We start from the raw sequence: 16,794 nt of genomic DNA on the forward strand, positions 1-16,794 counted from the left end.
TTGTCAATTTAACAATAAGTTTGTGTCGCCAGTAAGAAAAAAATAATAAGTCCTTCCCACAGCGCGCGGCTCTGACCCCTGGTGACCTACATTCGCCAAAGAGAAAACATGGTGTGGAGGATTGCCTATCTCGTTTTTGCAGGTGGTTTTGTTTTGTCAGCCTGATAACGTTTAAAACCAGTGAACCTGCTTTTAGAGACATATTTAATTACGATATAGACAATAACTTGTGCTGTCACGCGGAGCATAAATTAATACGTTTACAAGTTACAGTGATGTTCAATATCAAGTCTGTCATTTGCTAGTCAATGTAGTGTTGTTTTGCAGTACCATGCTGGCACTTGCCTCAGTTTTTGTACATACATGCTATAGGTACCCTTACTGAGGTAGGGGCACTTAAAGTATGTAAGCCCGAAAACTGTGGCAATATTGGCTAGCTCAGTGTGTTGGTATGGGTCATTTTACTTGAAATACATGCATGTGCAGTAGTACTGTATAAAGTGAAACTACCCCTGTACATGTAGCACGGAATTCATGAATTACATGCAGCACTCCTATTGACAATTTTGATATACTCTGTGTTAACACATAAAAGCACAGACCTTAAATTTTTATCTTACTTTTCGTCTCCTCAACTTGCACACTCCTATAATGCCAACTGGTTTTCCCATGGATAGAGCTGTGAGTGAAGTGCATGTAATATCCCTTTGTCAAGCAATTAACCTGTCGTAAAATGGAGCACCCAGAAAAACCCAGCGTATATATCAAAATCATCATGAGAAGTGCTTATACGCATGAATTTTATAATAAAGTGTGTAAACTAAGATTTGCATTTTTTAAAACAGTCCACTGCTGATATTTATCTCAAAGAGTGAAATCCACCAGCCTCCATTACAAGAGTGGCCCAAACATTAGAAGTTTAGAACTCAAAAACCAGTTCGTGGATTGCATTTTTTATACCTTGGTGATTAAGGGTGAAGTTTTAAAATTTCCTTGAAAATTGAAATTTTGATTCACAAAGGACTTGTAACCATTTGTGTGACTGCAAATGAACAGAATTAATAACCAAGTGTTTTGCAGGTTTTCTGGGCACCTGTTTAGGTGCTGCCCCAACCAAGCCTAGCATTGCCAAAGTGTATCAGGTCGGTGGGATGCTTCAGCTTCCTTATGCTGAAATCAAGGAGCCATTTTATGCCTACTATGATGGCCATAACAATAGAACTAGAATTGACTATTATTCAGGTATGATTTAAGTCTAATATATATATATATGTAACTTGTCTGTCTGACATAATATTGTGTATTATTAGTGAAAATGTATTTAGCTGCTATATGATATGCATCAAAATTTATAGTACTTATTAGTCTCTCTCTGTGTCCCTGTAATTATGATCTGCACTGATTTTTTTTTACTTTGTTTGTTTATTTATATACCTGGATAGCGAAGTCAATAGACAATCAGACCTTGCTGAGTGGAAGTCACTCTGTAGAAACTGGCATGTAATTAGTATGAAAATTTATTTTATGCTCTGTTACATATTGCACTTTTAAGATCATCACATCCAATGGTGTATTCAGCTATAAACAAAAACTATATGTCTTTTGATTTATCTCTTAATCTAATGTGGCAGCATCCTAAAAGAAAATTGGTGTTTTCTGTTTATATAGTATCATGTTTCTTCACAGGCATGTCTAAGATGTATCAAAGAGGTGATCTGAAGAAATCCTACTCTGTAGTGTACACCAGTTACAGTGATGACAAGCTCAACCAGCTCACTTGCTTTGAATCGGGTGGAATGCCAAAGTTGCAGAGTGTATTCCCAGACTTGACCAACTTTACAGTATGTAAAGTGCAATGAATTAAAAATAATGAATAGTCTGCTCTTCAAGTATTAATGTTATATGAAATTATAATCCATTGAATTATAAAGTGAAAATAGTTATATATTTTATAGAAGTATAAAACCCAGTTATGTAGTGAGCTGGTGGGTATAAAAGGATTTGGACATTCATTGCAACTCTGTCCTTACAGGCTTTTGCCATTGCTGAGTAATAGTTAAAATTTAATTCACCCAGTGAACATTAATGTTTTTATGTTGTATATTGATATGTAAAAGCCAGGGGACCAGAAAATTTATTCATTGCAAGTTGTGCAAAGATTCAAGGTTCATATTACTTTAATCACTTGCCAAAGAAATAAATCGACTCCATAGAATTTGTTTGAGATAAACAATAATATTGAAGTTACAATTTGATAAGCTATGCAGAGAGTCAAGTAGCTAGCTGCTATCCATTCTTTAATCTCATATTTAAATCGTCATTAATCACATTCCCCATTTATCCTCCCTCAGCTGTATGCCAAGGGACAGCCCCACCCCACAGGTGCAAACATCACTGTAGATGCCTGGAGGTTTGTGATGACAGTTGGCAAGAAAAAGAACACATACACATTCTACGTGGATTCTAAAAAGCAGATTCCTGTGCGCTATGAGATGTTTGGTTTTGACACTTTGCTGGGCTCCCATTACGACAAGTACTACATTGATTATCATGGTTATCTAGAGTACACCAACACATCTCTCAATGTCTCAGTTTTTCAACCAACAGGTGAGATTACCTGATGAATATTTTCTGTTGAAGGTCATTGAAATATTGCAGTTCAAGTTAAGGGAGACTGGTATTACAAAAGCTTTATAGATATTAATTTTTTCATCTTATAATGTCATCGATGGCACAGTATGATAATATACATGTATATATTTTTTTTGTAGTAAAGAACTGTTCTGTTGGATATACCCAGACCCAGAATTCAGAAAAAAGAATCCTTATGAACCCCATGAGGGAATACGTACATCATGATGACCTCCACATCCATGAAATGTTTGAAGATTTTAAGAAAACTTACCAGCGAAACTTCATGACTATAAAAGAGCATGAGACCCGTAAATTTAATTTCAGGCATAACGTAAGGTGAGTTGGAAAGGGCTGAGTTAGTGACTGTAAAGTTAATAGCCTCAGGGATTTTGCATTCTGATAGGAGTTTTTCCCCCCATAAGTTAATCCCTGATGAGATTGATAACTGTAAAGATTTCATGTCAAAAAAACTTCTAATGAAACAAATAAACATTTTAGTAAAAAGTCCGTGTGGATTGTATCATTTTCACTGCATAATATTTTCACAACAATTTTTAGATTTATTCACTCCAAGAACCGAGCTGGACTGAGTTACAAAGTTGCAGTGAACCATCTTGCTGACAGGAGCCCATGGGAGATGAAGAAAATGAGAGGACGTCTGTACAAACCAGGATACAATGGGGGGCTGCCCTTCAACAAGAAGATGTATGAAAGTATTAAACTACCAAGCCAGGTGGACTGGAGAAATTATGGTGGGTTAAAATAGCTTGTTTGTATATATTGAATATTTTAGCCTGTTTTAAATTTTTATTTAAGTTTTTGAAACATACATTTTTGAAGTCTGTGGTTGTTTTGGCTTTTTTTTATTACAAATTTACTTTGATAATTCTTCTTCAAAGAAAGAACCATACCTGAGATCTTATTAAACAGTACATTACTTCAATTTCTCAATGATTTGAATTCCTAAAATTTTTGAAACAACAGTTCACATTGGTGTGCATCATTTGCTTCTTGTTTGTTTTAACATTGTTTTGTCGTTATCAAAATAGAATGGCTACTGTTACTGTTCTTATGGTATTGTTTTTGAAGCCCTGAAATTTGTCTTTGTAGGTGCTGTGACCCCAGTAAAAGACCAGGCTGTATGTGGATCTTGTTGGAGTTTTGGTACAACTGGCACACTTGAAGGGACTTATTTCTTAATGGTTTGTAACTTCTGCTTACATATCTGCAGAAAATTAAGAGCTGATTTATACCCCATTCACACTACAGTTGCAAAAATGCGCATTTCTGTAATCCGAATTTTTCGTGAGGAATTCGATTCGGTATTGCGTTCACACACACTTGCTAACGAAACCGAGTCACACGTTGAAAATTTCAGGTTTAACTTCCTGTTTTGAACACTCGTGCATGCGCCGCACAGGAAATCTTTAAATACCAACAAAAATTTGTGACAACAAATGCAACTCAAAAGACATTCCAGCATTCTTGAGAAGTATAAGATGGCAAAATAAGTTTATTTCCTCATGTTGTAGTGAGTGGTGACCTCCAAATACGCTTGGTGCAATTGCTAAAGTAATAAACAAGTGTTCATAGATACCCGCACTTTTCTGCACACATGCGCAGTAAGATCTGTACAGGTGTCGATTCCGGTAAGCTTAGAAATCCACCTCGCTTGCAGGATTTTGAAAATTCGCATTACAGAAATCCTCTTGCGTTCACACTACTGCATTTATTCGAATTGTGACCTAATTCGCAACTTATCCGGATTACTGAGCGTAATGTGAATGGGGTATTAGATGTTGTTTTATGGACTCATTTAATACATTTTATAAGCATAATGTATTACTTTGCATTTTTTATTTGTGCTATACCTTTATACTGTACATTACTTGAGATATTTTTGAGAGATTATTTTTACTTTTTCAGACTGGAAAGCTTCTAAAACTATCCCAACAGGAGTTAATAGACTGTTCTTGGGGTGAAGGTAACATGGGTTGTGATGGAGGAGATGATTTTCTGGCTTACCAGTGGATACGGAAACATGGTGGACTGACCACAGAGGAGATCTATGGGTCATATATGGCAGTGGTAAGATTGAAACAGCATTATTTCTTTCCATGATTTTTTTCTACTGTAATGTGTGATGAAAAATTTTGGGAAAAATTAACTAAGTGATGCTGAATGACCTAAGGGTATCTGTTTTATGCCATTTTTATTTTTTTATTTGTTAAAGTTGTTTAAACTTTCTTTAATTGTGAATTTAGGATGGTAAATGTCATTGGAAGACAAATGGCACAAGGGTGCAAATCAAGGTCTGGTATAATGTCACATCAGGTGATTCAGATGCTCTCAAGATGGCTCTTGCAAAGCATGGACCCATCTCAGTGGCAATCGATGCCTCCCACAAAAGCTTCAGTTTTTACTCAAATGGAGTTTATTATGAACCTAAATGTGGTGAGTATTTTTGAAACCCTTAAATGCGTATACCTTTTACAAAAACAAGTTAAACGTGTTTAATTTTTGCTAAATGGGTAATTTGGAATTTTTGCTACAATGGGTTACATATTGGCCAAAAAAAAAAAAAAATGTTAATAATAGGTTCTTGCTATCATGCTCCTTGGTTGTTTGTATTTGTATAGATATGTTTAAAGTACTGTTTTTAATTATCATGTTCAATTTTCAGGTAATGCACCAGAGCAGCTTGATCATGCAGTTCTTGCAGTAGGCTATGGAACCATGAATGGAAAAGCTTACTGGCTGGTCAAGAACTCTTGGTCCACCTACTGGGGAAATGATGGCTATGTTTTGATGGCACAGAAAGACAACAATTGTGGTGTAGAAACTGATCCAACCTTTGTAACAATGTGATAAGTAAAATTGTAATTTTATGATCATGTGAGTGCATGGTTTATAAGCATAATAAGGTTTACCCAAGAATGTACACTTTTGTTTTCAAAATTTTTGAATTTATCATGGAACAGCTGTTTACTTATTTTTATGAAATGATAAAATGCGTTTGTTTTGGTCATTACTTTACTTTTCATTTGTTCTTTATTGGATGGGGATTGGCTATTGATGATTACAAGTATGTGTGCAAACTGTAGCACTGCTGTAACAGAAATGCTTGAAATAGAAACATGATATCATTGTACTGTATTGACAGACTCATTCAAGATGTACATGCTTGTAAGTCTTACTAATCTTGTACACCTGAATATTTATTAAGTTTGAGCAAGTATCAAGATATGTAATACTGTATTTAGTGTAAACTTGTGCATTTCTTTATTTATTTTTTTCTCAAATTTAAATTTGTTTTCCTAAAAAAACAAGGCAGCAAAGCTGTCAAATGTACAGACAAAAAACAGAAAATAAAGATGCAAAATAGGTCATTTTGTCAATTTTGATGCAATAATAAATAATGCTTATAATAGCACTGTCAGTCAACACTGAATTCTAATCATGCACAACAGGTACCATGGTCAATAACAGGAGCGAACCCAGAGATATTTTCTGATAGTATTCCAAAGTATCTATGTTGATCCATCCCCCATTTTTATGGTCTTCCAACAGAAAAAAAATAGATACCAGTCAATATAAACTTAATAACCTGACCGTCTTCCGGAAGACCCAGAAGATGGTCTCAATCCACCCCTTCAATAAGATTACAGTTTCAGGATCATGAGAGTTCAAATTCACATGATGAAAGTCTCAATTTTTGAAAAATGATGACAGTGCATAAAATAATATTACATAATGTTTAAAGACATAAAAAACAATACAACTGCTTACGTGGAAATAAAGACAAGACAGCACGGTTCTGAAATGTTTTTTTCCCCATTTTTAACAATTTTTTAACATAAAACAAAATTAACAGTTTACTGCCATTTTTATATGATCAACTAAGAAAATTGATGAGATGGGAAAAATATCAATAGAACAGTGTTAAATGTCCAATTTCCTCCATTCTGAGATTCTGAACATAGTGAATGATTAAATCTGACAAACTGCAATGATATGAGTTTATTTCCATTTTTGACACTTTTTTACACAATACATGATAACAAGTTTACCATCATTTTTACTAAATCAACTAACAATGTTGTAAAGATGCAGGAAATGTCAAACAAACACTTTTACGTATCTTATTAGTTTAATAATGAGACTGTTAACATGCCTAAGAAATGAGTCTGAGGAAATGTGAAAAAACAGAATACCTTCAAAAATATTGGCACGATTATGCTGGTTTACGAACTCAACATGCATTTTAGCAAAACTGACCACTCCTATGACTTTCATGACAATTGGCCCATCTGTTTTTCTTATATTGTGTTTACAGTGTTGCATATATGCTGAAAAGTGTAAAAAACAGCATAACTACTAAAATAAGAAGTTTACCATCATTTTTACATAATCAACTAACAATGTTGTAAAGATGCAGAAAATGTCAAACAAACACTTTTACATTTCTTATTAATTAAATAATGAAACTGTTAACATGCCTAAGAACTGAATCTAAGGAAAAGTGAAAAAACAGCATAACTTCTAAAATAATGGCCCAATTATGCTAATTTTCAAACTCAACCTGCATTTTAGTAAGATTGACCACTCCTGTGAGTTTAAATGACAATTGGCCTATCTGTTTTTCTTATATTGTGTTTACAGTGTTGCATATATGCTAAAAAGTGAAAAAACAGCATAACTACTAAAATAGTGGCCCGATCGTGCCGATTTTCGAACTTGACCTGCGTTTTAGTAAGATTGATTGCTCCTGTGAGTTTCATGACAACAGGCCTATCGGTTTTCCTTGAAATGTGTTAACAGTGTTGTATATATGCTGAAAAGTGAAAAAACAGCATAACTTCTACAATAATGGCTCGATCATGCTGATTTTCGAACTTGACCTGGGTTTTATGAATATTCATCAGCTCTGTAAATATAAAGCCAAAAAGTAAAACTTTCTTCCACTTATCGTGTTAACGCTGAAAGTGCACGGCGCCGGCATCGGCGACGGCATCGGCATCGGCGACGACGGCGACGACAGACGCAGGTGATGGCAATATGTACAGACACATCTGTGTCTGTACATAAAAAAATGTACTACACTACTTTGAGGGGAAAAAGAGAATTTTGATACAACCAGGTTTATGTATTAAACTAGGTTTTGACTGGTGTTATTTTTTGTTCCGTGGAGACTAAATTATTGTTCAAGATATTTTTTGTTTGTTTGTTTGAGAGAGAGAGAGAGCTTTTTTGTGTATTTTGATGGAATTTGGAAGTTACTAGTTGTCTACAAAGTAGTGTGCTGAAAATTGCTCATTAAATGATGAAAGTGCTGCTTCAACATTGTCTGACCTCCTGTTCAAGATGAGCAAGGGGATGTATCTCTCAAAAAAATATAAAATAAAAGAATTTAAGTTATAAAAAATTGAGTATTGTTATAAATGTTTCTGTAAAAGGCATTCAAATATGCCATTTTATTTTGCAAAAGAAATTTTAAAAGTCTTGTAGTCTGATATAATGGTTTGCCAGGAACAACAGTGTGCAAAACTAACATTTTATTAAGTGACAATTTAACCAGCATTTACTGTATTACAGTTAACACCATCTTTTCATGACAAAGAACATAGATGTGCTCTGCACAGCTTTGTATAATATGTATAATGGTTGGGAATTAAAATTGTACATCTCCATGAGCTGTGTAAGCAGCAAACATTAATGAAGAAAACACAGCTTAATGTTTTTCACTAAATATAATTTACTTGAAAAATGATGTAGATGATAGTAAAATGGTATCACCACCACAATATATCCATACTTCACGAAGGCACTTGTGATAAATAATCAGTAGGCCACTTGTTTCATAAACTTTAAAAAATTTATAACCAACCATTGGCAAGGAGCATCTAATCCACTTGGTTATAGTGGAGTGGGATGTCTTTATTTTGACAAAGTATAAACATTATTTTTGAACACTTTTATTGTTATTTAATGAGCTGCTACAGCAGTACCATTGGTGGCAGTTTCCAGTAAAACTTCTGTCTTCTCTCTAGCAAGTCCAGCATCTTCTCTTCTCAGCACCTCCATGGCCATTCTGCGGGCTGCATCTCCATCTAAATGAGTTTTCAAAAACTGACCAATCTTTGACAGAGCTCCATCCAGTTGGCCTTGCAGCTCACTGACTTTGTGAGCATTGTCAGCAGTTTCACTTTCCATACGATTCAGTTCATACTCATTGTATGCTCCACGACATTTGTAGTACTCCTGAAGAGCAGCATGCATTCTGACTTGCAAACTGTGAAGCTGGAAAATAAATGGATGTATGTGCTAACCATGATCTACAGGAACATGACACAACATATAGTATTGAAGGAAAATGCATCATCATGTTGTTCAGATATGTTAGGAGCAAAATCATTATAAGCAATATTTACCTGTTTTAGATCTTTTATTGTAGATTCCATGTTCACTCTGCCATCATATTCATTCATATATTCATTCTTCACTTTGACATACAGCAACTGCAACTGTCTGTAGCGTGAGGCCAGCTCCTTATTTAGTATCAGTTTATCTGTGAGGTCAGTCTGAGGTGAAAAGAGAATATTCAACATGAAAAAACTTTTTAAATTATCTGTTATAAATTATCATCACAGATTAGAATTTATGCTAGTGAGAGTATCATTTTGTCCCTGATCTAAAACACATCGATGAGAATTCATTTTAAGTCTAATTTACAAATGAGAATTTGCTATATAAATAAAGGCTGAAATGTAGCACCATGTCAAAATCACATGTGGTATTCTGTATTTACCATTGTTTTTTCATGCACTTCCCGCCTGTCCTTCATGAGTTGCTCATGCTGCATATCTAATGTGTTCATACGAGCTTGAATAAAAATAAAGCAATGCATAAAATTAACAAACACCAGTATGCACCAGTCCTCAAAAATTAGTTACTTACATTGAAATCAAGTTGGCAAGAGTTAAGGGATAAGATGACATAACTAATTAACCAATATTCCACTAACACCAAGGATTTGCCATAAACACCAAGGCAAATATGCCTATGCTTACTAGTTGTTCTAAGTAGAGATTCTTTGGTTTCTTGGTCCACTTTTTGTGCATAAGCCAACTTGATATCCAGTTCTTCTGCCTTCTCACTGCAAAGTAAAAACATAGTGAAACTATCCGTAAAACTCAGTTTGTGTTCCATGAGAGTAAAGCATTGGCCTTTAACCAAAATGTTTCTTTATTCTTCAGCTATATAATTCTTGCATATATGTGTATAGCAAAGCCTATTTAAGCAAAATCCAATTGCCTCTTTGTGTTTATACAATTCTGATTTCTTTATTTCATAACAATTTATCATAAGTGCAGAAAAGTTTGATAAAATGGCATTTACTTAGCCTGCTTTATGGCCAGCTCTGTCTTCTGCCAGACTCTCTTCATCATGTTATTGGATTTGTCGATGTCCTCAAGCTTGCTCAAGATCATTTCAGTTCTTTTATTCGCCTTCTCAATTTTATTGTCCAACTCATTATTGCTTGCCTGAATACAGAAAAAAAAACATTTTACGAAAATGTCTCCCATTATAAATATATATCTTTGTCTCTGCTTTCAGCAAAATTGCCAATAGATGTTACATTACTTTTTTATATATGAAAAGCAATTTGGGGACTTTGAAACATAGTTAAGTTTAACTAGATTAAACCAATATCTATTACAGTGAATGCCCTAGGTACTTTTCCAAGACTAATACAATAACTATCATACCTTAAGTTCATTATTTTGTGGATCCAACACATTTTTCCTGCCCATTAATTTTGTCTCTAGTTCTTGGTGCATAGTTTGGACCTGATTCAATTCTTTGTCTAAACCTTCAATGGCCTGCAAGATTGAACAATATTTTTAAAATCATATCATAACTGATAATGTCTGGCTGATAAACACAAAATAGAACAAGTCTTCAGTCATAAAGATTTTTTATTATGATGACCAGGGTGCTGGAATGTTTAACCACTTTGATGCTTCTTGTTCTCTTGACCATACTACTAACCTAACTTATTGAACAGAGTTAAAAGAATCGATATCTAATTCATAAAAATAACAAACAAATATTGAATGACACATTAATAATACATTATTAACAGATGTAAAATTATCAAACAATGTATAAAGTGAATATCTATTTTCCTTGCATCAGCACCTTTTCTTCAACTTACCTTTGCCCTTTTGGCATATTCAGCTCTTAACTTTTCCACTTTCCCAAGTATAACTCTGAGATTTTCCATCAATTCATCTACAACTTTCTGGACCTTAGATGATAAACAAAATAATCTTAAAAAATAATCAACAGTCCCAAAATAAATAAATAAATAAATACCTATAAAAATCTTTGAAATGCCTGTAACATTGTTATCAAAACATTAGTTGATAAACAAGCATATCACTAATGTAACCAATTAGCACCTACTGTGATTACCAGTGTGACTATAGTGACTATTTCTCACCTTTTCTCTTTTTGCTTTGAATTCATCATGAGAAGAGACCAGTTCTGTGTTGTCTGACACTATTCTTGCTTGCATCACTGTTTTTGTATGGATCTCATCCTTAACTTGTTTCTTTAAGCTCTCAGCAGTAATCTGTCAAAGAAACAGTAAGCACTATGAAATATTTAACAGGAGTGCACCTGTTAATTAAAACTCAACATTCAGTCAATTTGCCTTGATGGTGACGATTATTATTATATCTATTATAATCCTATTCATCTATTTTTAATGAACTAAAAATTTGCACCTATTACTAATGAAACTTGCTGAGGCACAAAAAATCAGTATGCTTATATTATCAGTAGTACATGTATACAGGTCTGTCTTTCACACTCTTTCCCTCCTAAAAACCTCAATCTCCAAAATTATATATCAACTGACAACATTAGCACCACGTCATCTTACCCTCAGTTTCTCTTCTTCAAGTGAGGCCTTACTCTCCTCTGACATGAGGGTATCTCTGATAGCTCTATTTATGGTCTGAACTTTGCTCAGTTCCTCCATTGTCACCTCGATCTGTTTCTCTGTGCGAGCAATCTCCTTGTGAATTCTGACGGTGTTTTTCTCGTCTATAACCTTCTGTTTTTGACTGGAATGAGGCAATGCATTTAACATTACATGGCTATTCAGTACCGAATTTTTTAAATCCCACTAAATTTTGTTGTGTATCAGTAAAAAAAAAGTTTTACACAAACAAAGCCATCCATTTTGTAGCTAATGTTTAACCTTGAACTTATCCCAAGTGCAATGTCAATATGCTCTTAATTAAGTCTTACCACTGGTGAATCTTCTGCGTCATATCTGCTATCATCATATCTCTCTCATCATTCTTCCTAAGAAGTTGTTTTAATGTCTCTTCCTTCAACTCTCTCTGATTCTCAAGCTCAGAGATCTGCTCTGTGAACTTAGCTTGCTGTGAAGTGAAAATAAATAATTTTATTACCTGTGGATATAATCAAACAACATATTGATTCACTCAAGTTCAATATTTGTGTTGTATTTCATATTTTCCAAATCTAGTTAAATTTTTATACATTCTTATTAAAACTTCCATAATAGATTTGATTAAAAGGAAATCATCACTTTAAGATGAAAGGCATCATGCACTAGTTAATATTATCACCATTAAATTAACAGAACTGGTTTACCATGTTTAAAATTAGGTATATCAGGTCGTATTTCAATACAAATATATGATATGAGAGATTTTATCACGTCAACACAGAAATTAACAGAGAGATGGGTAGTGTCAAGTTGAAGTAGAAAGTATTGCAGGGTATCCAAGATGTATTCAAGATAATTTTGCATGCAGTGCACAAGGAGTTTGGTGCATAGTTTAAGTAGTAAATACTGTGAAACATTCATTTATTATCAAATTAAACACCAAGCATAATGTTTGGTATAAGAAATATACATTTTTGGAAACAATACCAAAAAATCTGTTTTAAATATTGGCTAAGAATTGTAAGTCATAACAAAGATTTAAATCATAACACAATCATAACAAAACATATTTCATCAACATGCATAATTCATCATTGAAACCTTATGAAAATGTGTGAATTTTTTCCATGCAAAAGTGTCAAATATTCACTCATTTCTAATTCTTAAAACAATCAACCATTCTATAACACTCGGGTATTTCATTCAGTTTACCGGCTGTTCCCAGGGATACAATGGAAGGATGTATATGTATTAGTAAAGAGTTATTTCTATGTTGACACAAAAACAAAATGGTACACAACACTAAAGCACACTGGAAATTTATGAAAACATGTTAAGCTAAAATACATCTTGTAAGTAAAAAAGATTTTAATGGTTAATTGAGATAGTAAGGAGTAGTCTGTTGAAAATCTCACTTCATTAGTTTACATATAACAGAGAATTTGCCAAATGTGACTGTGAATGCATTTGCCTAACATGTATATACCTTAGATTCCTTCCAGGCTGTCAGTCTATCATTATTCTCTTCTAGTTTCTTGTGTTCAAATGTCTGCTCCCTAATTCTGCCTTCTAGATCTTTCACCTAAATTGTAACATTTCAGTAGTTTAAACATTCGATTTCATAATACACCACTTGATACAACAATGAAGTTTCACGATGAAAAGTTTTTATCAGCTATGTTATAATGAAATTTCTCATAAGATTGCACAGAAAGTGACAATTCTTACCTTTCTAGCCTGTATCTCTTCTGCAGCTCGGGAGTTTTCATTTTTCACATTGAGCACAATCATCTCCTGGTCATTGTCGTGGAGCTGTTGTCTACAGTCATTCATCTGGTGAATGTAGGTATTGTTATTCATCTTGGCCTCAGCCAAATCCTCACTGAAAGAGTACACATTTTCATTTATCACAGAGTAAAATGCTGTACTAAAATACAAGTTATATACTGAGCACAGAATGGATTATTATTGAACATTTGCCCCTTTTTCTAAGGTAAAGGAAATCAAGAAAGTATATGAATAATGTTTAAAGAAAGAAGTTGCCACATATCAACTATGTCATTTACTAATGTACATTTTCATGCTTTGTACACTTAAAATCTTACCTGACATGGTTGAGGTCTGTTCTCACACCATCCAAGTCTGATTTGATATGCATACGTTCCTTTTCGGCTTTAGAAAAAGCTTCAGCAGATTTGGCTTCACAACTCTGTTTTCTGTCAATAGTAACTTGTAACTCATCAACGGTCTGAAAATAATGATTGCAACAGTACCGATAAAATTACCCCAAAATAACCAAATACACTAAAACAACACACAAACTGCTGATCCCACAAATGAAATTTACCACTGATGGAATGCCAAAACTTGCTAAATTCCAAAATTTTTATTTACACATGAACTGATTTTTTCTATGTAACTAAGCTGACACATAAAAAAATAAAACAAAAAACAATGCAGTAATATATAAATCAAATCAGAATATCACTCACACAACTGTAATTTAATATCACTTACATCATCTTGAGCTTCTTTGATTTTGGCCATAGCGTTCCGCTCAAGCGATAATTTTTCCTCCACGAGAGGGCAGTGTTTCTGGACAAAGGCAATGTCCTCCTTCAGGCGTTTGTTCATAACTTCTGCTACCCCAACTTTGTGTTGAATTCTCTCTTCTAGTCTCTCCTTGTATGCAACATGCCAAGCCAACTCACTTATGTCCATGGAACATGCCTCATGTTCTAAATGGTAAGTACATGTAGTCAATATTCATATTAAAAACACAAAGTTTAAACAATCACTTACTTTATAATATGACAAGTCACACTGCTGTAGAATAAAAGCTACCTTTTAAAGGCCACTGAGCTCAGCTGAAATTAATTCTGGGTACTTATGTATAAAGACTGAAATATGGACCAGAAATAAATGTTTGAAATTTCACCAACCTCCTTGCACAGCTGCTGGAAGATCAACAGACCTCTTCTCAGCTAACATGTCTATTTTATGATTAAGTGTTCTGACACGCTCTTTCTCTTTCTTCAGCATGTCCTCTGTGTCTAATCTGTCTTTCTCAAGCCTGGCAATGAGAGTCATCACCTCATCCACAACTTCCTCTGCACCAAGATATGGTATATCTGCCTGCAGACCTTGTGGCATGATGTCAGGGCGGTCATCTACATATAAAGAGAGAGACAGAGAGCTATGATACAGAACTGTTGCATTTCTATGATATTTCTTTTCCACAATTTTCTGCCATGATGCATTTTTCTAACCAAACAACTGTATGATATGATATGATATGATATGATATGATATGATATGATATGATACGATACTTTAATACTACCGCTTTTTTTGGTGAATTTGAATTATATGTATGTACCTTTATGTATGTATATACATGTGAAGTTATCTTTTTTCATTTAATTATAAAGAAAAAAAGAAAAAAACATGATGCACTTGTAACCCATTTTAAATGAAATAATGCAAGAAAGCAATACCTTTTGAAAAGTTTTAATTATAGATACTCATCGGCACTCACCATTTACTCCTACGCCACGCACAGACAGGGTATCTGCTGATGAAGTTGCTCTAGAAGCACTACTAGTTGTCCTTCTGTCAGCAGCTGTCTCACTGCGGCCTGATGACATACGTGATGCAAAGCGTAGTTGTTTTTTAGGTGTACCTAAAAATCATAACACATCATTTAAACATAAATTCAAGTGACAAATTAACCAGGCTAACATACATATGCATTTGAATAATACAGTCACTTATTTGACAATTAGTTGAACAAAATTCTATGAAATCAAAGTGCAATTTATGTAGCACTACAAATTATGTTTTCTGACAGCAAAACATTCTTGAGGTTACCTTTTTTCTGCTGAGCAAGAAGCTCAGAAGTTAGAGATCCTGTGGAACTGCTGGCCTGACTTGCCCTTGACCCAGGTATTTCTGTGCTGGCTCTGGTTCCTGTGTCTCGACACCATTCTTCAATAGATGTCTGAAGCAGTTCTAAGTGAGCTACTGCTTTCTTCACACATGGCAGTGCTGCATTTGTTAGCTCACAACTTCTTCGTCGAAATATCTGAGGTATTGATGGCCATCCCTCTGGGAGAGGTCGTAACACATCTAAAATTTCAAAAAGTAAATAATGCACTAGTTTAAGACTAACACTGTACTGATAAATAGTGACCAAGCTTTGTTTTGCAGAAAATGGGAAAGATGCATGTTGCCAATTTTTCCAAATATGGAGGAAAAATATAATTTTCTTCACAATATGAATAATATATAATTACCATTTTAGTCTTTACAGAAAAAAAATTTGATATCTTTTAGTTAAAATGAAGTTAGATATATTTACCCCCTGCTTCACTAAGATCTTCATCCTGAAATTCTCCATCAATTCCAGAGTCATCTGCAGCAGTATCCACATCACTATCTGTGTTAATATCTGCAAGAGATTAAAGAAATATCACTATTAATGGTGTGATTAGATATGATTACTGCTCCCATCCCAAGTTAAAGCAAGAAAATATGAAATAGGCTATTAATGTAGCAATTATTAACCAGGTTATTTCCTCCTTATAAGCAATGAATGATTGAAAAACAATTAAAGCATTTTGACAGAAAAGAGAATATAATGAAGTAGTGCTGTACCTGGACTCTGGGGTATACTTGATGTATACCTGAACTGGCTGTATTTGCCACTGCTCAGCACTGTGGTACCAGCTGTGGTCAAGGCTCTGCGTGCTGGAGTGCTACTTGAATGTTGACTGGTCTCATCAATTCTCACAACTTTTTCCCGGGGAGATGCCATGATAAGTGTAGCTTATTCTATCAGCTGGTATTTCCGCTAAAATAAATGGTGAAATACAACGATAAATCCATCTCAATAAGCGAACAAAACAATGTGACTTGGTATGGGTGTAATAAATATTCTGGCATTGAATGTGGGCAACAAACTTCCAAGGTACTGGTTAGATGTAACAAAAATGCATACCTCTAATGTCATTAAAATATTTCAAAAACAAATTTGCTAGATAAATCTGTTCAGTTTCTCTGACTCGGACCTTAAAAAGAAAAATCATTTTGACAACAGAAGCTACTTACTTCCACCATTTTGACGCCATCTTTGTTTCTAAGTACGGAAGTAGTCGAACATACACGATCCC

General features: G+C 34.2%; 2 protein-coding genes across 2 annotated transcripts; one reads left to right on the plus strand and one right to left on the minus strand.

The window, feature by feature from the left end:
* The first annotated feature begins 38 nt into the window (after positions 1-38).
* LOC106180980 (digestive cysteine proteinase 1-like) lies at positions 39-5,963 on the plus strand. The gene is made up of 10 exons (XM_013565192.2): positions 39-142; positions 1,081-1,242; positions 1,687-1,841; positions 2,352-2,607; positions 2,772-2,970; positions 3,193-3,386; positions 3,745-3,836; positions 4,561-4,722; positions 4,899-5,088; positions 5,318-5,963. The coding sequence occupies exons 1-10, from the start codon at positions 109-111 to the stop codon at positions 5,500-5,502; spliced, it is 1,629 nt and encodes a 542-aa protein (XP_013420646.2). The 5' UTR covers positions 39-108; the 3' UTR covers positions 5,503-5,963.
* Positions 5,964-8,174: 2,211 nt separating this feature from the next.
* Positions 8,175-16,793, minus strand: LOC106180972 (coiled-coil domain-containing protein 178). The gene is made up of 20 exons (XM_013565179.2): positions 16,733-16,793; positions 16,280-16,475; positions 15,984-16,073; positions 15,494-15,751; positions 15,162-15,305; positions 14,566-14,793; positions 14,141-14,361; positions 13,729-13,871; positions 13,352-13,505; positions 13,110-13,205; positions 11,956-12,092; positions 11,585-11,768; positions 11,141-11,272; positions 10,853-10,945; positions 10,404-10,517; positions 10,033-10,178; positions 9,705-9,790; positions 9,443-9,516; positions 9,066-9,215; positions 8,175-8,934 (listed from the first exon to the last, which is right to left on the minus strand). The coding sequence occupies exons 2-20, from the start codon at positions 16,437-16,439 to the stop codon at positions 8,620-8,622; spliced, it is 2,925 nt and encodes a 974-aa protein (XP_013420633.2). The 5' UTR covers positions 16,440-16,475; positions 16,733-16,793; the 3' UTR covers positions 8,175-8,619.
* Between the last annotated feature and the right edge of the window lies 1 nt (position 16,794).

This window comes from Lingula anatina, chromosome 1 (assembly GCF_051362555.1).
Source record: "Lingula anatina isolate TDL-2025a chromosome 1, LinAna3.0, whole genome shotgun sequence".
Taxonomy (NCBI): domain Eukaryota; kingdom Metazoa; phylum Brachiopoda; class Lingulata; order Lingulida; family Lingulidae; genus Lingula; species Lingula anatina.